Consider the following 24,456-nt stretch of genomic DNA (forward strand, 5'->3'; position numbering starts at 1 on the left):
AAACGCAATAAATTCATTTTCCATTACTTTCTGCTTAGAAACAAGGCTTTTGTGAACCCATTCGAGCACCAAAGCAACAAGGATATGCTGCCCGAGACGAAACTGAAATCACTTCACGTTAGTCTCAAAAACAAGCCAATTCCTACTAAAGGCACTCCACTCCAAATGGCTCATTATGCTAAGCACACTCAGTGAAACCGAAACTATGACGCTCGAATAACATTATACAAAACGAACTAATAGTAGTAGAAACACTCTATATTGTTGGGATGCTTGAATTATGCTCATCTTCGCCAACTGACACGTTGTCGTGAATGTCATAGTTACACACAGCTATGACATAAAACTTCAAGCACCACCCGGCCGTGTGGAAGCACACAGTCAAGAGGAACCCACTTTGTGCTCTACAAATGTGGGACACGAATGTTTTTCGCAGGACGATTGCTCCAGGGAAGGCTTTTCTGTCGATTTTGGTGACTGGCACCAGCAAAGAACGCAGCAGCACTTGACACCACGTACAAATATTAAATATTGCTTTGACCACAACTAAAATGTCCAGTGCAGATACCCTTGATATGAATTCGAGCCACACATCTGACAAGCAGTCTTCACAAGAGATGATAAACGAGCACAACATTACACAATAACAACATAATGAATAGCAAAGAACCAGTCATTTTCTACTTATTTATTTATTTTTTACTAGCCATCGGATTTCGGAAGCCTATAGTATCCACCGGAATAGAGCAGCTTTTGCTTGGAGACTTGGCCATCGAGAAAATGCCGCAACTCCTGCTCAGTAAGTTCAGCTGTCGAAGGGGCCTGCATGGCAAACATCTTGAGCATTGTGTGAATGCGGTCCAATTTCAGCGATTCCAGGTTTGTCAGCATGCCGACTATGTAGGACCAGTAGATCTGCACAAAGAAAAATACTCGATTAAAACCGACTGCTGCAATGCAGAGCACAAAAGTATGGGTTGTGAACAAACGGTCCGCGGCAGCCTCACTATTTCTGTGCAGCTTCCAAACGCGGCTCGGCCATGTCTTTCCTGTCTTCCAGTGTTTCTGAAGTGCTAGACGTAAGAGTGCAGGAATAGAGACAGTGCACTATGCCGCAGCCAAAATTTGATGTAGGTGCAAATAGCCTGCTGTTGGCTGTTACTCAGCATACACACCTGGCCTCGGTCCATATTCTTCACCTACGCTCGTGTTCCCCCCTGGCAACAGATTCGACACTTTTGAACATGGTGCTATGTTTATTATTATGCACTCTTGTTCTTGATTCCTGTAAACCATTGTGCTTCACTGCTAAACTGTGAAGTGTATAGCCTCCCTTCATCCTATTTTGGTGTGTGCCAATTCGTAAAACTCAACAAATGCAAATCCACCCTGCTAATATACTTTCAGTGAGATTTGCAGTATTTCTAAACGAATAAGTGAATAGATAAATAAAATACATTCATGAAGGCAACATTTCATTTTGACTATGATCAGTAACCAGCTGCTTCATTCCTAAATCAGCTATTTTACCAAACCTAGAAGTATTTCATCACGGTCTCTCTTAAAAAGCAGAATTTCAAAATGTTAAAAAAAAAGAGAAGTGGTTGTTAAATGACCTTATTTCAGAAAAGTAGACTCTCATTAAACAGAATGTGAAGAGACAAGGAAAATGTACTCCTTTTAACAGAAGTTCCATTCACTGATAGATAAACAGGGGTGCAGAATCCAAGTACAAAACCAATTATATTAGATGTAGTTTTATTTAAACAGTAATTCTATTTCTGAGATTTTTATTTAGTGATCGTCCACTTAATTCTAGTCTAGAACATTGTTGAGGACTAGTTCAATATGCTCGGCAGCTGGAGAAGAAAATGCCCTCATCAGTCACAAGTTAACATTATAAAAGTGTACTAATGTATATGCATCAAAAACAAGAAATTTATAATGCTCTGGGATTTATCAACCACCACATAGATTCTAACACATTAGAATAAGATCGGTTTTTGTATTTCACCAAATGAGCCATGAAGGAATATTGGCAGAAGACATGGTAGCAAATGTTATACAAAATGTCACTTTGTCTAAAAAATAATAAAAATCAGGCCAATATAATATAATTTCTCACCTGAAATCTTTCTTAAAATAAAATATTCCTGTGGTCTTCTAAAATGCAAACAATTTCTGAAAGCTTGCAGTGTGGCTCTTACATATATGTGATGACCATAATGCGCATATCATGTCTCAATGAAACAGAAGCCCTAAGGTAACAATGGTTGACATTTACTGCTGGTTTATTCATTACCTTTCCAAAACGTGCGCAAACGCAGCCAATGTGAACGAAATAAATGAACTGCGGCACCTTTCAGCAATGCTTAGAAATCAACGTATGTAGTTTAGTTTCCTTGATTTTTGTTTTTACTGAACAGTACTACGGTACACTTCAGGCAAATTTCGTCCAAACCATTATGTTTTAAGACATGGGCATCGATAAATATTGGAGTACCTCGAATATTCAAACAAATATACCAAATTCACTTTGATACGAATTCTGATTATCCAAAAATTTCAAGTATTCGAAATGAATGAATAGAAGTATGTTTGACCTCATATAACCCCTGTAAAGACAACTTCACTGCATCACTGGGCTGCTATGCCATGAAACCACTTATCCTAAAGAAATCCACACTGCTGTGAAGCTACACTTCAAGCCTATACTTACACATGTGTCTCTCTTACATGTCATAGTGATCAGAAGTTCTGCTATTAAGCTTTTTATGATATAGAAACAAGTGAAAGTGGTGTGATAGCACAACGATCACAGCAAAGACTATTAGTTGTGTATGCATACCTGCCAAGTTCAAGGATTCTGAATCCGAGAGATTTCCGCAATGGGGAGAGGGGGGGATTGCGGTGAATTATTTGTCCCTACTTTTTTTTTTCGGCGCAAAAAAAAATCATAAAAAACAAGAGAAAGTGGAGGTGGGGTATTAATCGCAAGTGCCAACACAAGCGTTGCGGCTAGGAGTGGCCAAACACACGAGGGTAGGGTTTCCCCACTAAATTCAGAGTCTCAAAGGATCAACACAACTAGCAGAATCTATTTCCGTCAAAACAACTCGCGTATGTTTTCCTGGGACACACGTGAATGGACAGGACGGCGCAGCTGGCTGTCACAAAAGTGCGGGTAAAAGCTTTGCTCACTGCTAGATTCTTTTGACAGGAATGCCTAAACGCGTCTGGCCTTCTTTTTTTGTTTTTGCAAATTTACTGCCTTTAATCTACCGCTGAGTTAGCTGTATGCCCTCGGAGCTCGTAGATCGCTATCGCGTCATCACGACCGCGATTTAGTGCCTGCCCAGTGGTTGCGGCAAACGGCAGTTCTTTTTTCAATCCCCGTGCACTTGGCAGCGCCCGTGCTTTCAAAACTAAGTCATTTTATGCCATCTATGATCGCATCTGCCGCAGTTTTGTCCGCAGAGTTTGTGCAAAGCAGTGTTGCTTTGACTGGTTGAGCATTGGACACATGCACATTTTCGGGGTTCTGCCAGTTATGTCATCGCCATACATGATCGTGTCAAGATCAACAGCATTTTCGTCCACAGTAGTAGCGAGGACAATCACACGCACTGCAGAAGACGGTGCATGCGTTGGTGGCACGCATACTTCCGAAGCTTCGAGTACGCTGCTCTCTGCCTTTGTTCGACGGTTTCCGTACTAAAGTTCATATAACCTGCCGCGATTAGGAAATGTGTTCGGAACATCCCAATTTAGGCCCAATGGGCATAGTAGAATTTGGCTGGGGAATCTGCCGCGACTTTGCATCACTGAGATTCTACTGTACATTTAGACTACGCCTCTTTAAAATCATTTGTAATAAAATGGGGTAGGTTTGAAAAGCCTGGAGCAGATTAAGCTGCTTTTTTGTCAATGCGGGCAGATCACACACAGAAATTTCGATTTCCGGGAGATTTTCATGACAACCGTACAAATGGAAGAAACGGTCAAAATCCCGGAGTTTCTTGGCCAATCTGGGAGACTTGGCAGGTATGTGCAGGTATGTGACAGGTATGTCTTTTTGGTGGCATGAACTCGCTTTTTACAGAGAAAAAGACAAGAGCTCTCAGCTTTTGTTTAGAGGAGGTTGGAGGTTTCCAATGGGCAAATAATGCCATTTTTTTTGTCCCGCTTGCATCTTCATGCAGTGACGGTGTGACCATACCTGGAAGTCGCTCTCCTTCTGGTCTTGGGCAGACGCCATAGCCGAAGGAGTCTCCTCTTCATCCTCGTCCAACTCCAGGGGCGGAGGTGGGATGCTGCCGCTCCCCGATGAGCCTCCATGGCTTCCCAGAGCGAACACACCAGGCGACTCCTCCCAGAGTATGCCTTGACCCTGCCAGAAGGCCAGTTTGCGGCGCACGAGTGTTGACGATGCCTGAGTCACAGCACTCAACTCATCCAGCGTCCACCGTGCTGCAAGGCAAGCAATGCAAGTAACAAGGATACAGATGTCGCAACAGAAGAATGCAAATGATAACAGGTTTGACCAGTGCCTGTCACACAAAAATCCTGATGCGAGCAAGTGCAGGGCCTATACAACATCAGAGTGACATAAAGCGTGCTTAGTTTGGCAGGTTTAGGCAGCTTTTTTTTTTCTTTGCCTTCGTGTCTCCCTTGTTACAGCTATGCAGCGCAACTTTCCACAACATATACCAGTTTAAATGTTAAAGGAGCACTGACACCAAATTTCAAGATCGAGATGTGCCCATCATTCGATCGCTTGGTATGCATAGGTCTTCTTGACCAAATTTGAATGGCATCCATCGCGTGGTAGTTATTTTAATTCGATGTCAAACAGCGTAGAAAAGCTAAGGAAAAAAAACGAAAAATAGACTGCCCTGTGACATCGACACTAGTGCTACGCGTTAGGTGTGATACATTCCACAAATGCCATCCTGTGTGACGATGCCCTGGCAGCGATGACGTGTACGATCCGAGTGTTCTTATCCTGGCGCCGACTGGCGCCAAAGTGCAGAAACGCACTCCCTCATTTACGGCAGGGCTAGGGCCGGGCTAGCCCGCGCAGGTGCAGTCTAGCCCGGCCGTGGCTCGTCACGTCTGGTCTTCATCGCACCGGTTTGAATGATTTCGTGAAATTATCAAGGTAAAAACTACCTTTAAAATAATGGCGAAAGAAAAGAGCATGATTAAACATGTGCATGTCGGTCAACATGTCGAAGAATCGTTGTGAGTTGCAGTCGTCTAGTTCGAAGCACGGAAAAAGCGCAATGAGGGTGTCTTTTCATATCGTGTATGTGTTACACCTCAACACGACCACAAGCTATCAAAAGTGTAAGAGTGTGTAGTCAGATATCATCGCTAACAAGTAACATGCAAATATCGTTGAATTTTAGTTCGTCTGTAGACTTTGCGTCTACGTAAAAATGGTAATACCGTGTAAACCGCGAGAGGCTGGATAGGTGGGGCCATCTGAAGGCGCAAACAAGAACCTGACAAGCAGGAAATGTATTGTTTTTTTGCTTATGCTCATTCGTGATAGCTATTTTGCGTTGACCCCTCTGCGTATACCTGAATGCTTTGCACGCCAGAACACACCAATATAGCTAACTGAGACACACGAGCGAACATGGCTAAAGTGTGCATCCTCGGGCACCTCTGCAGTGCTGCTTGGAACGGCGCCCATTTCGGAATCACTGTTCTGCAAAAAGTCTATCAAAGCAAAAATAATTCGCGACGTCGCGAATTGCGGGGATTCCACGCTTCAGACTATCGTATTGAACCCGAGTCGACACTTTGTACGGCGACGACAGGAATGCAGGTGACAAGGAATGACTGAATGTGTCCGCCTAGTAGACGAAATGTTTGCAGAGCAGCTGAGCCTGACGTCACTCTTTTCTGTAAAGAAGTGGTCAGCTGTGGCGTGATTTGGAGGTGACCGCGAGGTAGCGCCACTGCTGGTGCTTTCAGCGCTAAAAATGGCGGGATTGCCGGCCGTTTTTGAATAGTGCTAGATCCCAGTAATATAAATCAATAAAAGTGATAGTTATTCATCTCTCAGTTGCGTTTTAGGTCGTGAATCGCTGCTACGGGGTCTATAGCTACTGGCTGATGCAAAAATCTTAGAAAAATTGATGCCAGTGCTCCTTTAAGCTGCCAAGGTGTGGTGGATAGTTCAAGACACATAAGTGCTGCTTCTGTTGTAAGCAAATGCAGCGGGCAAAACAGCGTGCATGCATAGCTTTACCGTGCCAACCCATGGCATGCGGCACTCTGCCAAAGACTATGGCTGATGGAGGTCATATGACCAGAATAAAGGACACGGCCGCAGCATGCTCCGGGTGGCCACAGCCTCCTCAAGTGCTTTCTCTATGTACTGCAGATGCAGCAGCAATGCCCTAGCTGCTGAATCTAGAGTGACCATTTCCATTTACCTGACCCTGAGCAAAGGCACCGAACATAGATAGCCTCAGCAATTCATGTAAGCAGAAAACCTGCATCTGCCAAGCAGTACACTTTGTGTATAGAGCTACAAAGTGTTTTTAAATCATAGAGCAATGTAGAGATAACGCAAGCAAATGTGCTCTACACTCTCAATTTTGGTCACTCGAGAGAGAAAACAGCTGAGAGAAATCACTTGAATAGTATGAAACGCACTATGCAGGCAATCTACAGAACTTGAAGGTGTCTAGTTGAGCACTTAAGAGGATGCCAGAAAGGTGTTTAAGTGATGCTGTTTGCTTCAAAATAAACATGCCATACATGGCACTTGTTCATGGACTATGTCAATGAAACACATTGTGTGTTTATTCTACAGCCTACAGCAGGCATAATGAATACTGTAACACAGCAATGCCTACAACTACTTACCATCGAAGGAGCACAGAGAAATCAGCTGACTTTTGCAGTGGGTGGGAGTCAAAACACTATAGAATTCACAACACTAAATGATGCATTGGTGCAATCAATGTTACAAGCAACCACCACAACACTTATACTTTTGTTGTTAGAAGGTACAAGCGCAAAAAAGGAAAGAAACAACTTAACAAAGGTATTCGTAATGTTCATAGACTGTCGCACCGCCACGCGGAATCCAGAAACGTCTTCTTGAGGATGGTCAGTAGACATAAACTCTCTTGTGTTTAATGTACAAACCTCAGTGTTAACGCGTTAGCAAGAAGCAAACACTAACTACCTTGCATGTTTTGTGCATCAGTGAATAAAACGGACCGTCCGTGACGCGATAAATCTAATCCGTTTTGGCATGACGCGAAGTTTTCGTGAAAACAGCTGGAAACTCGCGCATTCGAATATAGCTTGCAGAGTACACAATTCAGCTTTGCGATATTTTCTGCTGCCACGTTGGATAGCTAAATGTTATTGTTTGACCTTTGCAGTCGAGACTAACCTTGTTTTACATGCGTGTAGTATTCGTCAGTGCTTTTGTAGTGCATGAATCCAATAACAATCATTGCAAGCGGAAAGTAGCGCAGGCTCACGATTTGCACTTCCAAACTATGGCCAATGCTGCGCCGCTTGCTTTTATGCATTTCTTGACAAATGGCAGTGCACTGCAAGCAGTTTTAAGCAATTCAATTGAGAACAGATTTCTGAGCGAAATATTTTCCACGCCCAGATAAGCATAGTGAGTGACACAGTGTTGCTGTTATCGCAGTCGTGCGACGCAGGGAATCCCACAGATTGCTTTCAGCAGTGATGTTGAAAGAAACCACCATGACAACAAGGATTTTTCATTGGACGTGCAAGGTTGTTAACACACAGAGTGTGACAGCGATGAATGATCAGCTGTTAACTCACGAGGAGCGAGTTGCACTTCACGTCTCCCCGCGCGTTAATGTCTTTTGACGCTTGTAACCCACTTTGTGTTTAATGTATAATATCCTTCAGCGAGGTCAGAATGATAGCATGGTTTTTGTGTACATTGCATGTACTCCAATTACAGTGGATATGGAGCACCGCATGCCGCCAACACGCTCGAGCTCGACTAGCGAAGCGAAGTCGTTAGAGCCATGAAACTAACAGTTAAGACTACAATCCACGCCTCTCTGCTAACTTCTCCTGCATTTCACCGGTACCTTCCGAACAACATTATTGTTCGAAGAAGTTTTGCAATTTCCACATTGCGAAAATAGATATATGTGTGTATTCTTTTCGATATCATTGTTTCAATCACACTGATGGAACCTGCACCCTCCAAGTGGAATGAATTGCGCACGGTTGAAGTCTGAGCATGGCTGTGACACAAGCCCTACGTAATGATAACTTAAATGCATGTGTTCCATTTAAGAAGCAACTCCATGTTGCTGACAGCGCAAGCAATGACAATGGCATAATGTTTCGAATCATCGCCACGTTAAACATTCGGTCCCGTACAGCCACGATGGCGCGCTACTCACTAGCAGCTTACTACTGCGGCAAATTCGTCGGGCTGGCTCGGTACCGATTACCTCGAAGTGCCGTTCAGTTCAGACGTCAATTCTAGTTCGCATAGTTTTCTGTAGCATGCACAGAATTACGCAAGACATCGTTGATGCACGGTCAATCAGCTGAAGCCACCACTTTCGCACTGGGGTAAAAAATTAGGTAGCGAACATTTAGCAGTTCCTATCATTTGGGTAAGGACTTTGGTCCAAGATACGTTCATTTGACGATCAAGAGTTCATCTGGTGAAAGTGACACGAGGCATACATCCGTGCGTTTTATATTTTTTTATGCTAGTTCACGAGTTTGCCCTCCTCTTACAGCAGTCTTCCAATGCACGGCGCGCCACCTATAGCCTGTGGGCATTGTGAATACTTGCAGCAGCAAAAACCTAGGATCAGGAACAAAACCTGTGGGACACTAGTTCCCCAAATACAGCTAGCCAGAAGACAAAATGGAGCTGCTGCAATAGTGACGTAATATGGTCAAAGGTCCTTAGAAGTAGGAGGATTCATTATACTAAACAGTGGATTAGCATATTCGATGTCAGCAAGGATCACATTATTTTTTACAAACTGCCCTTTGTATTCAAGACACCTTTGCCATATGAGATGCTCTCTTGGTTGTACTTAAAATGTCAAGAATATGTGCGCAAACATTGTTGCAAGTATTCTTGATATCCTGTTTCCTATGAGCTAACTGCTCCATTGTCATGACGAGTCTTCAGCTGTTCTCGGGCTGCTTCGTACAGCATCTGACCTGAAAGGCTACCCCCAAAATCGTAGCAAAGAAACTTATGAATTAGTGGCATAAAGTGTCCCGTGCCAATCGTACCGAAGCACAAGTTGACTTACAGAGCAGAATCCCAAAAGCGATAACTGACAACCACCCGTTTGTAGCACAAAACCAAAAGTAAAGCCATTTTAATTTCTCCCAAAAGAAAGCTTTTAGCTGAAGAAAAATTCGTTCTGACCCAGGGATGAAACTTGGGACCAATGTCTTTATGGGGCGGTCGGTCTACCAAGACAGCCAACCAGGATGCTGGTACTATTTAGCCGTGCAAGGGTGAATTAGTTGATAACCCGCAGCACATGGACAAAGAATATTGCAAGAGAGTTCTGTGGAAGTAGAATGGTGTCTGCGCATGCACCACATGTATGCAATTTTCAATTATATGAATGAGACGGCTCCAGAGATTTCAGTCCTGGAAGCACTCCCTATACTCTGTTTCATGAGTTCCGTGCAGCACAGCAAAGGCTGCACAATCTTCGAGCACCGATTCTGGCGAAGCTAGATGTGGTGCCCATGTTCAGTACCTGTTGCATGTCCATGACCTTTACAAGTGGTCTCGTCACAAGATTTTTACTTGAAGGCTTCTCTGTGTTTTTAAACTATGATCTGCCTATTGATTTTGCCACATTTTTTTATACAAAATAAATTATGTAGCTCTATGACGAGGAGTTCTCACTTGTTCCATGTTGTAACATTCAAATGATGGAAGAAATAAACCAAATGTGCCTCGTATGCATAAAGTTTTCATCTCTAAATTACAAGCTATTGGTATGACTTTACCTAAAATTTTATATGCAGTCGGTAGTGCCACAGCCTCCACATCACCGTGGAGGAAGTGGCATAGGGTCCGAAAATCACGGCTGCACTGCCGGTAGCAGTTGTTGCTTACCTTGAATCTATCATGTGGCCACCGCGCGCTTTGTAACTAATAAACTGAAAACTGATGCTTGCATTCGCTTTAAATTCATGTCCTTAAGCTTCAGCAACACAGTATTCATGCCGATTCAGCACAGTTTTTGAGAGCCACACTTACATAATTGATTTTGTATGTTTAGCACGTAACGAAGGGCACTTCCCAAATCTCAGAGGGAATGCATTAAATGATTGTTGGTTTCATTTATTTATCAATAGCCAGCATTGTTTGCCCTGACACCAGCTTGAGGACACACTATTTGCTTTTATGCTGTGCTTTTTCGAATACCAGGCAGACTAAGACGTTTTATTGACTGCTGGAATCATGCCTGGCAGCGACACAGATGACAAGCACACTTTTAGCATGATAAACGTGGAGCAAGAAGCAAGCAGCTAGAAGTGTCACTAAGCTGACACAGGTGATGCGGAGAGCCAAAAGCAGATAATGCAGTTCGCCGATGCCCAAGAGACTGTTTGGCGGTGGGAAAAACTGCGATCGAGAAAATCTGCCAGATGACATTGACTTCGGTGCGTTGCACAGAGTCGTGCACAATTTCTGTTAAATAACTGTTAAATAAAGGATATTCTGATAACCTGCAGGCTCACCGTTAGCAGTGCTCGTGCTTGCAGACAAATAGTAAACAGGGTGCGGGAAGATGCATTTAGATGTGCGCACCCTCTTGATTGGCTGAGGACTGTAGCTTCCCTAGTGCTGCACGAAACTTATGAAAGAGAGTATAGACCACCTGCAGACTGCTTTTCATAAGTGCAGCGTATTCGGACCCCGCAAGGGTGCTCCGGGAGGAAAAATATTCTTGGAGAAATTCTCACGCTTCTCTTGGAAGTGGTAGATGAGTGTGGCATGCATGGGCGACACGGTGAGCTGCAAGGTGCGGGTGCCAGTGTCGATTTCGAGGACGACTTGACCGAGGTTTGGGCGCCACTGCAGGGTACGGTTGCCCTTGATGGTCTCGAAGGCACGCGTGTAGCGGTCGAGTGATGCCTGCACAGGTGCTGGCAGCACCAGCTTCTCGTCCTTGAAGGTTGGCCAGAACTGGGCTGACACCACAATGGCCGACACATCAACCTCCTGTCCAAGAGACATGAAAGACATGTTAGAACTGTGTGGTTCACATAACAAGGTCGCGTGAGAAATAAGGAAATCAGTTGTAGCATTGGCACGCAATGCAGTACAGCTGGACTACAAAACACCGACCTTTCTTCCAATGTTTCTACTAGCTATGTTTGTCCATAAAATTTTCAAACATTTCGTGATAACATAGTGAAAGGAACAGCGCAGACAGTGATGAAGAAAGGAACCCAGTAAACGAATGCAGTGTTGACTTTCAAAAAACTTTATTTTGCATGTGTGCAGCTATTTATACCGAACATCTGACAAAAAAAAAAAAAAACGAAGATTCTTGTACTCTTTGCCAACTGTTCTGCATAAGTAGCTAGCTTTGCACATGCAAAACTAAGCATTTTGTTGAAAGTCAGCACTACATTTGCTTTCTTTGTGTCTTTCTTTCTCCTCTTTGATACTTGCACCAATCTCAATGCAGCTGAACCCTTTCATTTAAGGAACCCTGCTGTAACAAATAATCGGGTATAAGAGACACATCGAAATAGGGGTTGACAAGAAAGTGCACATGTCCCCCTGCTTGTAAGAGACACCTCATGAAAAAGACAAAATTGCTCCCTAGTGAATGTGCTTCATTAAGGGGCTCAACTGCGTAATGTCCTACTAAAAATCCTCAGTGGAAACTCTGCCCATTTTGCGACAAGGTCCTCCCTGCAGCCAAGGTTCTAAAGAACCAAGCGGTCCAAATAAAAGAATGCAAACATTCAGAGCCACTCAGCCTATCTACACTTGGCTGCAGTGATCGTGCATTAAGACAGACAGGAACACACCCCTTCGGTGTAACCTGGGATGTCACCGGACGCCAGGTGGGCGTTGAAACGGCGAGAGTCTGCCAAGTCTCTCAGCATCACTTCACAGGCGTGCAGCTGGGCCTCACCAAAGCGCAGCTTTAGGCACTCCAGGTAACGGACTTCACGCTCGGTATCGGCACACGTGCCCGACAACAGGCGGTTGGCTAACAGCACCTGTGGTACAAAACAAGAAATAATGAATAATAACTATAGAAAAAACCTCAAATGTTCAAATTTTGATTTGGAGTGCTGTGAAGTAAGTTACATGGTAGCTCCATATGGCAAGATATTTGATGAAGCATTGCAAAAAGGGCACAGTCATGCACACATAAAAGGATGTGAGCACAAGCGCAGACATATTTGGCAAGTTAAGAATCGCTATGTGAATTCATTTTCTATTTGCTTGCTGCCATGAACATCACAGCAACAAGCAACGAGAAAAGGGGGGGGGGGGGCAAAGAAAACACATAAGACATTATAGAAATGGGCACATAATATCATAGATCTTTACAACCGAAAATAATAGCTGGTGGAAATTGGCTGCTGTAAATGACATTTAAAGTTAAACAAAATCATGGTGATTAAAAGTTCTTACAAGTTTTAGTGCGTTAAACCGGTAAGCACATTTAGAACATAGTTTTTCTGGCATATAAAATCAGCAAGCTGACCTGATATTCTGTTGCAAACAGCTTCTTGCTTCCGTAGATGTTCACCAGCATACTGACTATATCGGAAGTGCGTGCACCTTTCGACACCTGCACTGCTGTGAAAAACAGTATAATAACACAAAAGGCACATCTTATGAGTATTACAGATAGCAATAAGACAGGAAGATGGATAATAAGACTTTTAAATTTGGTAGTGAGTGGGAGAAAGTGCGGCCCCCGAAAACAGCCAAGAGGAATGTTTGAATTCAAGTAATTGGCCATTTGTATACAAAGTTGGTTAAATACAGCCTTTGCACCATTGTGTCAAGTGTAGTTGTGTTAGGTAACGTGTGCTATAAACTACCTGCTATGACCAAGCCACGAGCAATATGTACGCCTAAACAATACAACCTCTGCAACTGATCACGAGAAGGATTTTTCATGTCTTTAGTATGCACACATGAATAGAAATGAAAGGCATACTACAGACAGATTTCTTGTATGAAGCTCTTTTTTTTTTTTTTTTTTTTTTTGACGCCCGACCACACTGATCACCCTGGCAGAAAACCTGACCTTCTGAAGTCAATAGCATACCTAATGCCACTTACAAAAGTGATTTCTTCATTTTTTTTTTCTCTTTTATCAGGTGGTGACATGCAATACAGTCAGCACTCGCACTATACCACCAAAGATCAAGGAAGCTGTACATGTAGACACTAAGCTAACCAACACTAAGCAGCAATAGCTGGTCACTGCACAGCACGCTTAAGTAGAAACCCACCCAAGTTGAAACTTGACAAAAATTCTCTCCACAAGGGCAAACTGAATCTGCATTCAATTTTTTCATTATGCAGTGATCTATAGTTATAAATATGCTGCATGCTATTCACATAAATAGACCAGCTACTTTGTTTTAATATGTGCCTGAATGTGCATCTGCAAACTATGCTCTTTTGAAGTTGAACTCAGTAAACTCATTCGTACCCGGTTCATTGCCAAGTGGGGCTGGCCGCCAGTTCTGCCAGTCTTCGTCGTCATCATCACTCATGAAGCTGTCTTCAACAGAAATCGGGGTGAACTTGATGAGCTCTGCTTCAAGCTCCGCGCAGCTGTCATCTGTCAAGTTCGAGACTATTGACCTCACGGTGTCTTCGCGTGTCCTGCCCAGAAGGAAAGAGTGGTTCGCAAACAACACAATCACACAACAGGGTGTACAAACAAGCACCGTAAGCTAGGTAAAGCCATATACACTAAAACCTCATAAGAAAGTTGCATTTTACATAAAAATAAGTGCACTATAACTGAAATTTGTTATAAAGGTATACTCGTAACACTATACCTATTGCCAGACTATTATTCCCTTACTTCGTTATAACCGATATTTTATTGTATCCAGGTGTATAATATCGAGGTTTCAGTGTATTTCCAAAGTGGAAATAGACTGTACTGCATACTTCTAGCATGTTGAAAGATGGGACACATAGCAAGTGTTATAGCTGGAAAGTAACAGCAAGAAACCTTGAATTGACATAAAAGTACTTCACAAAATGGCAAACACGGCATTACCAATGCCTTGTTCATACCAATCATTACATCATGGAACACAAAAAAAAACTTGCGGTGCTGGTGTACCAAGTTTTCAGATATTATTTTCTTCACCTGTTCAAAACTATGAAAGTTTGTTACCAAGCAATTTGCATAGTTTTCCTGTGTAGCCTAATACAACTTTATATAACTCATAATTAAAAAGCTATAAATAAGAAAAGCATTATTAGTCATAGATAACATTGCTTAAGCATAAACTATAGTAACAATGACGTAGCAGTTAACACCTACTTACAATCAATACTCAACATTTCTTTCAGCTTTGAATAAAGTTATGCTGGAATGTTTTGCAGAGTAAAAATGCACCCACAGGAGTGCCTTGAAAGAAATATATCACACTATTTCAGTTTTGTGTTTTGCAAAAAGTGCATTTTCTCCTAGAAAAGCTTGCTCTCATACTGAAAAAATGTGTACTATTGAAATAGTACTATTGTACTATTGGAAAAGCCTATTTTCATAAATTTAAACAGTTGCGCTAATAGCTTTATTTACGTAGGGCAGGGGGTATGAAAACTAACAGTGTTAGTTTAGCTTATCCATAAAATACATTTGGGCCATCAAAGCCACTTTTATTGTGGAAGGGTTTGACAAACAAGTGGAGAAACAAGTCTGGTGAAGGCATCTTAATCACACACCTCAAATACTTGCACACAGGCTCGCAGACAAGTTGTAAAATGTATCCCGTTGGGTCAAGAACACGCAGTGCCTTGATAGCTGATATATATGCAGTCAATATCTGGGTTGTTTCCACTCCTGAAAAAAAAAGAAAAAAAAAGAAAAAAAAAGGCAACACTATTGTCGAATAGCTCAATGCTAAATGCTATAAATTATGTACACTAGTGCAGCACCATATTTGTGCTTAAATATACGCCAAAAGTATACAGCCTATAAATGAGAAGTTTTTGCAAATCTAAAACAAGAGGCAAATCAACTTTGGTTGGAACTATAAATGGCATAATGAGAAATGTCCTTCACATTTTTAGAGAGATTAAATTATTGTGCAATGCTGTTGATACTAACTGCGTTGTGTCTACTAAGCTTGCAAGAAATTGTTGTGATGGCATACTACTTATCCAGCCTGTTCTATCATTTTTAAATATTTGTATAGTGGATGTCAAATCGAGATAACAAATTTTATGCCTAAATGTCATATAAAATATCACATATCAAAACTTCAATGCATCGCTACAATATTCATCACTACAATATGTGTAAAACATGTGAATCCATGACCTGCGTAAAGCGCACTTGGTGGTTGAAGTGCACACAAATTATGGGATGCAAACAATAGACTACCAAATCACAAAATCATGCCATGGACATCTCGCAATAGTGCAACAGACTAGGCTTGTGCAAATATTATAATATTAAAATTTAGGTTGAAAGCAAATCTGAAGCGAATAACGATTTAGTTCAAATAGACTTTGATTCAAGCTTGAAATTTCATTCAAACCAATAGTTTGAATCAAATTCGAATTGCGTGTGGTATCACATAATTTAAACAAAAGTGAGCCTATTTGTCATGACCCAACCAAACTGCACAATATTTTTTAAGATTAAAAGAAGGCATGTGTAAATGTTTGGTTCAAAAGGATGTGGAAGGAACTTGGAATAGTAGCAAGGTTTGACTTTCGGTAGAATGCTAGAGATAAACTGTAAAATATGCTATGTTTTAAAATTCACTATACTTAGAGCATATAAACTGGTGTAACAAGCTCTTTACCTTAAAAAAGAAAGAATCAATGTGAGGTTAATATGCTCATTTAACTTTAAAGTATGACTTTGCAGAAATGCACATTTTTCCTGGAAAGGTATATCACAGAAGTGAAACTACCTTTACAGAGGGAGGTTACATGGGGATTAATAATATATACCTATTCGTTAACTTATAATACTCAAACATTTCAATAATTTTAATCCAAATTAAAGCGAACTTGAATACATTAACTCTTTCATTACCGTGCGAGAACTGTTGTTTTTCATATGTCTCGGGAATATTGTTTTTGCCAGTTTGAAAAGTACTCCAGCCCGCATTGTAGCATACCAAACTTTGCAGAATGAAATGCTCTTTCCAAAAAATATATGTTGTAGAGCAACAAATATATTTTAGAATGAACGAAGATGTGAAAAGTGTGAAATTTTTCATCATTAGCTGGTAAAAAAAGCAACAAAAACCTTATATATGCAAAAATTTTTAAAACAAAGAAAATGCAGAATATACATTTTGTAGATAAATGAGCCAGGAACAATATAAAAATAATTAATGTTGTAAAAAATGTTTCTCTTCACATAGACAAAGAAAATCGGAACCAAGGTGCTGCTTCATTGCTCATGCGATGCGGTGAAGCATTGCTTGGTTTATCGTGAGACACAAGTGTACTTGTACACTTCTTTCAGCTGATTTTTGTTGCCTTGCGATGAGAGTCTCCAGGTATTCCAACATAGATGGATACCTGTGATGTGAATAATCCCTCTATAAATGAGATGTCCATTGAACTTCGCTATTTTACCTAGCGTCACCTTTTTGCATGGGCCACCTCATTCCGCATAGGTTGATGTTCCAATATATGCATCCAAGCATATTCGCGCATATCATAATAAAAAGAAGGACAATATCGAGCGCAGTTCTAAAATGTTTCGCACTACTCCATAGTCAGGGCCAAGATGTGCTTCGAGGGCCTTCTTGCCGTTAGAAAAAGCTCTGCAGCCAGTGCTACTACACAGCGCCCTAGCGAAGTATGGACCACACACGTAACCCTAGTAACGATAAGATTATGCACAAAGGTCAGAAGCTATAAGCACTTGCAGCAGAGGAAATAACTTCAGGATGTAAACAAAACAAACCCATGAACGGCTCCGAATGTCTCAGGCTGACGCAAAACATTGTCGCCATTAAACTTGAAGCTGAGGTGCAGTCATTCACGAAATCTCGGCTCGTTCTCACTCAATTCAGGTGGGGTCGCAAAACAGTTTCAAGCAGCACATGTGTTTTGCAGTGCTGATGCGCACCCATGCGGGCACGAAGACCGCGTAATAGGAGTGGCTAGTGACAGTAGATGTGACCCTGTGTCTGATATATAATGATACAAGTAAAACCAAAGTGGCTGGAAACTGGCTGTGAGAGCCAACTGCACACTTTATACATGGGGCGGACCTTGGGAAATATTTTTTTGTAGAATTACTTTTCCCTGACTTCTAGCAACAGTTCTCTATTGATTAGCTGGCATAAATTTCCGACAATTATTACTGCTTAACTCGGTCAAATTGCGAAGCTAACACATCAATTCGATATTTGGCTTGCAATGTTTCTTTTCATTACAATACTCTGATGTTACTGTAGCATAATCCCAAGGGGCACGCACTTCTGTCAAGTTAGCCAACCTAGTGCATTTTTCCAACCACACACGCACATTGGTTCGCGCAACAATCTCTAAAAGATCGCTATGTTGCCCAAGTCAGCAAATTCAAAAAAATTCTTAAAGTTGAGTGGCTGAACTAACTACTAGAAAGTGCTGGGTGCATGAGAAAGAAATTTAACATGCCTAAATTGATGAACGAAAAGCATTGATTATCGGTGATTGATTTGAATAGGTGTGGTAACGAAAGAGTTAATATTCACCGGAATAGTCAAGGTGTTCGAATATTCCACCACACACAAGCCTAGGATTGACATGATAATGCACTAACTTTCGAAACATCAAACTCAGAATTTGGTCCCTTTTCAATATTTCGGATATTCTTACAATTTGATCTCATGTGAAATGCAGTCTCCGTTAACAGTGCACGAATATATATATATATATATATATATAATTTTTTCATCCACTTTTCTTTCTTCTTATTTACATTCCATTGGTTCTAATAACTTCCCCTGTACATTCCTTGGCATTACTGTCTGTTATATCTCATTAATATTGTGTTAAAACACGGAAATACGAGCCCTTAGGTATACACTTCTCTCCCTTATATATATATGCAATTACATATGCCCATCTATGCATACACTATTATATGCATATGTTCATGTATACCATAACGACTACTTTTCCTTTATTTGTCTATTAATTTATTTTGTATTGACTTGTTTTTGATAGTGTAAACTGTGGTACACTGACATGTGCTTGGTACTAGTACCTGTTGCTGTATAGCATAAAACTGTACAATTCAAAATTAGTTTGTGGCAAGGCTAACCCTTATTTCGGTAATCCTGTATATTTCTGCGTATATTGATCATGTTTGGCTAAGGAAACACTGCTGCTACTACGTCCAGCATCAATAAGACCATGATTATTCTACGATGCTTATGAGTACTCTAATCTCTAAGTTCACTAATGCTGAATGAAAAATTTTTTGAGAAGGCCGCTGAAACGTGAAACATTCATATTTGAGCCCTCTCCACGATTCTTGTACTCCACCTGCCCGAAAGTATCCTAGGATGTATTATCAGCAATAAACACAAAATATAAAATAAATACTATAACCATATGTTCAATTGTAGATGGTTGAATCATTGTTTATATGCCAGCTTCACCTGAATATAAAATGAGATCAGTTTGCGCTTAGTAGGTCTCAAAAGTGGCATGCATAATTTTCCCTTCAACATCACCAATACAACATGGCACAACTGTTTGTTATGCATAAAATTTTAATATTCTACTGAATAACAGTGAAGGTTTATCCACACTGAAGGCAGCGCGGTAAAGCGGGCAAACGGGCTATTCGAAGCGGTGAGTGCACACACCCATTCAGACCGCACGCCATTCTTTGGCTGGCCGAGCATGCGAGGAACCGGGCACCTCGCACTTTTGCGTGCGTGTCACTATCACGAGGCCAGACGTTTCCAGGAAGTACAACAGCGCCACGACCACCTCTGCCACGTGGCGTTCTGATCGGCTGCGGCAAAGCGGCGAGCCTCGGCGGGTGGCAAAAAATTGCCTCAGGAGCAATCACACTTTACGCCTAATTATCTTCCCGCTTTTGCTGCCGGGAGATGAGGTTTTCCCCGCTTTCCGCATTGTGGCCTTACCGCTTTGGCCGCATCTTAGTGTGAATGAGCCTTGAGTGATGGCCATATACCAGTAACATTGTCCGTGCTTAGCAACAATGAAGTTGCAGAAATATTGCGGGTAAGAACAACAATAAACGTTTCACGGGCATCTGTCAACATGAAGGTGTGATACACCAAAGGCATTCTTTGAAGGAAACACCATGCCTCAAGTAGGTCACGTACTTGTACATGCGCAACTACACTACAGACCACTAGCCACTGGCCACATGAATTTGAAACCGTGCAACACTACACTCAAACCTCATTATAACAAAATTGCATCTTAAAAAAAAATAAGTTTGTTATACCCAAAAATTCGTTATAAAGGTTATTCCTAACACTGTATCTATTGCAAGGGTACCTTTAGTTTACTCTGTTATAACCAATATTTGGTTATATCCATATTTGTTACATCAAGGTTTAAGTGTAGTTATATTTGCATAGCACATGGAATCTGAATAGACACACATTTCACTACCAAATTGGAGAAAATGCTTACAAGTTTTTGCACGCTGTAAGATTGTCTTATGCGAGAGTGATAGCACATGACAATTCAGTAGAACTAAGCCGGCAATAAGCAAATTAATGTAGTTCAGCTAATGCAATAACTATGATGAATCTGAGCCATGACCTGCGAGTAATATTTATCACATGTGGACAATTTTGTTTGAAGACAACTATGTTGTTGTGTGGATTCTGTTATGTTATTGCAACAACTGTAGCCAATAAACCCTGATATCTTTGCTGTATAAGTGAGCACCTTTACATGAAATATGTTTTTGGCTGATATCCATTAATAGTACCTAGAAAATGATGATATGGCAATGAAAAGATGAAGTTGTGGAATTGATGCCCCTCGCAGATTTTAATGAGAGCAGGCCAAATACATGCACATATCAATATTTCAAGCTTTATGACCTCATCAGCACTATTTGTACATGAAATACCCAAGAAAGTTATTTAGGAGGGCTTTGGCAGCTAAGCTTTCTTAAGTAGAAACAAGTGGTTTATTCATGAAATGTTCATGGGAATAAAGAAGTTGCAGGAAGGTGACCGTGAGAATGAAGGGTTCATATCGCACTGAAATACATTGAACTTGACAGTTATCCACGTACATATAAATGTAGCAGGCATACATGATTCTACCAAATTAACAATCAGTGCTTTTCCTAATCTAGGAATTCGCATTCAATGTCATTGTGGTAGGCCATTGCAAAATTTGCACAGCAATAAGATGTCTTGTTTTGGGACTAACAGCAGTTAAATTCAAAACAGAAAGAGTTGCCTAATGGCCATCAACATACCTGGATGCAAGAGTCTCTTCTCCATGGCGCTCTTTAAAGAATGAATAACCTTTGACTTCAGGTCTGTGCGTTCAAGGCAGTCCCTGAGGTCTTCCAGGGCAGCTTGCGATTCGGGAAACTCTATGATAATATTGAAGAGCTGGTCGACACGGGCCATGACATATGTGTCATACAGGAAATACCGCAAGTGGTCCTAGACAAACAGATAGTTTAGACCAAGTGACTCAGTAGCATAATGTATAGCTCGACAAAGCACGAGAGAGAAAAAGGAGTGCACCTCTAGAGATCTGAGAGCTGCGTTTGTCTCAGGTCCAGTGTCGTATTTGTACAGCAATCGGAACCACTCCATCACAGTTGTGGTGAGCCACTAAAGACAGAGACATAACAACACAAATATAAATAAATATGCACCTAGAAAAAAAAAGTACTCAGTTCAAAGTACAGAACAGTACAGAATTTTCACTGGTACTAACAGGTAAATGAATGAGCAAAAAACGTAAGTACACCCACAAACTGGCAAAATCCTGTCACATTGAGAAATCTGAAAATACGATGCGATGGGCATTGTGTTCACTCGCAAAAGAAGAAAGAGTATTTCATGGATAACAATTAATTTTGTGGATCTCGAGTTTTCAGAGCTGTGCTGCTCTTTATTGCTATCTATTTTTTTTTCACTAGCTACTTTGTTATCCTCTTTATCTACGCATGGTCACACATGCACATACACTACATATTGAAACAAGCATATTTTCTTAAACGGTGTTGCCATGACACTTGGTGAACAACTGCTGAAGTGAGGCAGCTTCATCTGAAAACCGACCGAATGCAAATGGCACAAAGCTGCGACAGATGTGTTTTGTATGTGCCCCCCCACCCCATGTATGCATGGCACCCATCATGTACTTTTTCTCATAATGTGCCAAATCCTGCACACACTTGCCAGCACGTAATCACATTTCGCTCACGAAATTTTCAGTAGAAGTTGGAAGGCAGTGCCGCCGCACAAATATACATGCTTGCATACGTCAATCTGTGCGCAGAGGTGCTCCGTCTGTAAATCCCGCCATTACCTTTTCCAGGTTATCTAAGAATCTGCTCTCGAAGTTGCCCCTGCAGGTGCTTTGTATGTGCTTTTCTATGTACTTGTATGCGACTGTTGAAACGGCATCTCGAACGACGGCATCTAGCAAGCGAAGATCGTGCCTAGAAACAAAAAAAGCAGCGATGCTTATAGGTGGTAGCTTAGCGTAACAGCACAGACCAAGAGCTGAGCACGGGAGTGTGCTAGCATTGAATGTACTCACAATTTCTTGTTAATGTTCTCAAAGTCATCAAGCAGCAGTGAGCATTCGCAGCTGTCAGCATCAAGCTCACACCCGGTGCATTCGTATTGATCGCTTCCATCATCTTCTCCTACGAGAAAAATAGGCATTCAAATGATTGCAAAAACACTTGGTGGCAATGACCAGTTTTATTTTTCCTTCCTCCTCCTTATAGAGACCATTACGACGACAGCTACTCACATGTGATCGTTATTTTTAGGCTTACAACAACGCCCACATGACCAAAAATGACAGTTTTTAACATTTGCTGCAGCTTATTTTATACAGTGTTGTTAGAGTATCGACACACAACTCAACAGCTGATCAGCAGAGATAAATGTAAGTGACAAAGAGTGGCTTTCTGTTATATGATGCATCACAACGATAGCAGCAACTTGATGAGAAAAGCAGAACGTTGTCAGCTGCAAGCTTGGCACTGTGTCTACTGATGGAGACAATTGTGATTAATATTGCCTTACATAACATCGAATCCAGGCAGACAGCATGGGTTTGATCCTTCTCGAGACCCAGAAATCGTTGATAATATCTGGGGTTTTACGTCTCAAAATGAAGATATGATTATGAGATACGCTGTAATGGTGGGCTCCAGAAACTTTGACTATCTGATGTTCTTTAAGAAGCTCTGACATTGTACAGTAAACGGGCCTCTACGATTCTGCTTCCATCAAAATGCGACTGCCATGGCTGGGATTGGAACCCGCGACCTTTGGGTCTGCAGTCGAGAACCCGGAAATTGTTATTGTTTATTGCTTTTCTTGTTTGCATCTTCATTTTTCAGTCACAGACAAGGTGATGCTTTTGCTTTCACATTCAATGACGTGACAACTTCTGCAATGTGAGCTCTTTAACACTATTACGTTAATATCATTGCTCAGTAGTTACGTAAACAGTTTATTTAGAAATTGGTGCCCCTGGTCAACAATCAGAACTCTACAGAAACAAAAGTATACAAGTGTCTCCGCTGAATGTCTTTTTGCAACAAGACACCCGATACTTCAATAGTTTACGATATTTCGACATTCCATAACTTTGAATAACAAACTCTGAGATGAAATTAGAAAGACTACTTGATTCATCCTCAAAATCTTGAGGGTTTCCACAATCTTATTTGCTTCATGCAGAGGATGTACAGAGAGAGGATGCCCAAAGAGCCAAATTTACCAAACACATTTAGAACATTCACGATGGCAGTGAAATGACAAGCCATTATAAAATGGTACTTCTTGCATGCACTGGTTTCTTACTGTGTTCTTTGGATGATTAACCTGCACACAAACAAGCTACCATACAAAATGTGGTACAACAATGAGCCATACTACGCAGTACTGGACGATCAATATTTTCGTGGCACAAAGCATTTCGCGAACTTGGATCATTTGTTGAACTAAAACACGACAGAAGCAAATAAACTGTCATTACACGCCAATGAACATAAGTTTCCCAAGCCAAAGAAAGAAATACAGAGGCAAAGCACAGCAATGTTATGCAAGTGGGAAAGTTACCTGCAATATGATGGAATGCCTTGAATGCAGCAGAGTAAAACTTCAACAAGACTTCGTTGAATTCTGGTGGCACAGACAGCTGCAAGGTTTCCCGCAGACTGTCGTACACAGAGTCCAAAACGGAGCTTCGAGGAGCTACCACGGCTTCGCTTGAATCGTCGCCACCCTGCCTTACTTGCGTCGAGGCGATGAACTGGGCACTTGACAGGCACTTTTCAAGAGTTGTGTGTAGTTCAGCGACCGCTCTTATAAAAGTGACCTAAAAGAACAAACAGTCATATCCACGTCAGAGCACGCAGACGGCGAAATTTGATTGGTTCGTGTTATGCACAGCGTACACTGACCCTTATAACCTTCAGGTTCGACTTGGCGGCGGACTTGAAACTAGACCAGAACCTCGGGACAATATCTCGCCGGAGTTGCTTTTCGTACTCGTGCAAAAACCATGGTGTCAGGACAGCAGCCACTTCCTTGCGCTGCAGCAAGTTTGCGACAGCATCGGCCTTCTCTCGATTCACGGATTCACTGACCTGAAATGATTTTGATTCTAAGCTGGCACGGTGTTTCAAAAACCACAGGGATCGACATGCGAAACATACTTACCTCGTGAAACTTTACGAATCGTTCCACTATGGACCAAACATCCTTCGTGATCTCCTCAGTCGCCATCACATCTATTTCGCACAACATATTGCTCAGGAAACGTTACTGATGAACGTCGCCAGTTTCAGACATTGTGAGCAAACGCAGGGAAAACAAACCGTTCAGCAGTCCGTATTAGCTGCCACAAAACAAAACCGGCAAACCAAAACTACAGCGGCTAGAATACCAAAACAAAGCCGGCCTGAATTCGGATTCGATCGACTGGATACGACTCACATGCAAAACTTATGCTAACGTAAAATGTTTATTAAC

The 24,456-nt window shown here is 41.6% G+C and overlaps 1 protein-coding gene across 2 annotated transcripts; it reads right to left on the reverse strand.

Moving 5' to 3' along the window:
- Positions 1-673: 673 nt before the first annotated feature.
- mr (anaphase promoting complex subunit morula) lies at positions 674-24,374 on the reverse strand. 2 transcript variants are annotated; one of them, XM_037423279.2, is made up of 14 exons: positions 24,145-24,374; positions 23,886-24,071; positions 23,542-23,800; positions 22,001-22,109; positions 21,767-21,899; positions 20,974-21,063; positions 20,697-20,889; positions 14,981-15,098; positions 13,725-13,900; positions 12,762-12,853; positions 12,073-12,267; positions 10,993-11,251; positions 4,220-4,470; positions 674-915 (listed from the first exon to the last, which is right to left on the reverse strand). In XM_037423279.2, exons 1-14 carry the CDS (start codon positions 24,229-24,231, stop codon positions 703-705), a joined length of 2,361 nt encoding a protein of 786 aa, XP_037279176.2. In that variant the 5' UTR covers positions 24,232-24,374; the 3' UTR covers positions 674-702. The 2 variants fall into 2 exon arrangements, with proteins under 2 accessions (XP_037279176.2, XP_037279175.2); XM_037423278.2 differs by having other exon boundaries at positions 12,762-12,856.
- Between the last annotated feature and the right edge of the window lie 82 nt (positions 24,375-24,456).

This window comes from Rhipicephalus microplus, chromosome 4, assembly GCF_043290135.1.
Source record: "Rhipicephalus microplus isolate Deutch F79 chromosome 4, USDA_Rmic, whole genome shotgun sequence".
Classification (NCBI taxonomy): Eukaryota; Metazoa; Arthropoda; class Arachnida; order Ixodida; family Ixodidae; genus Rhipicephalus; species Rhipicephalus microplus.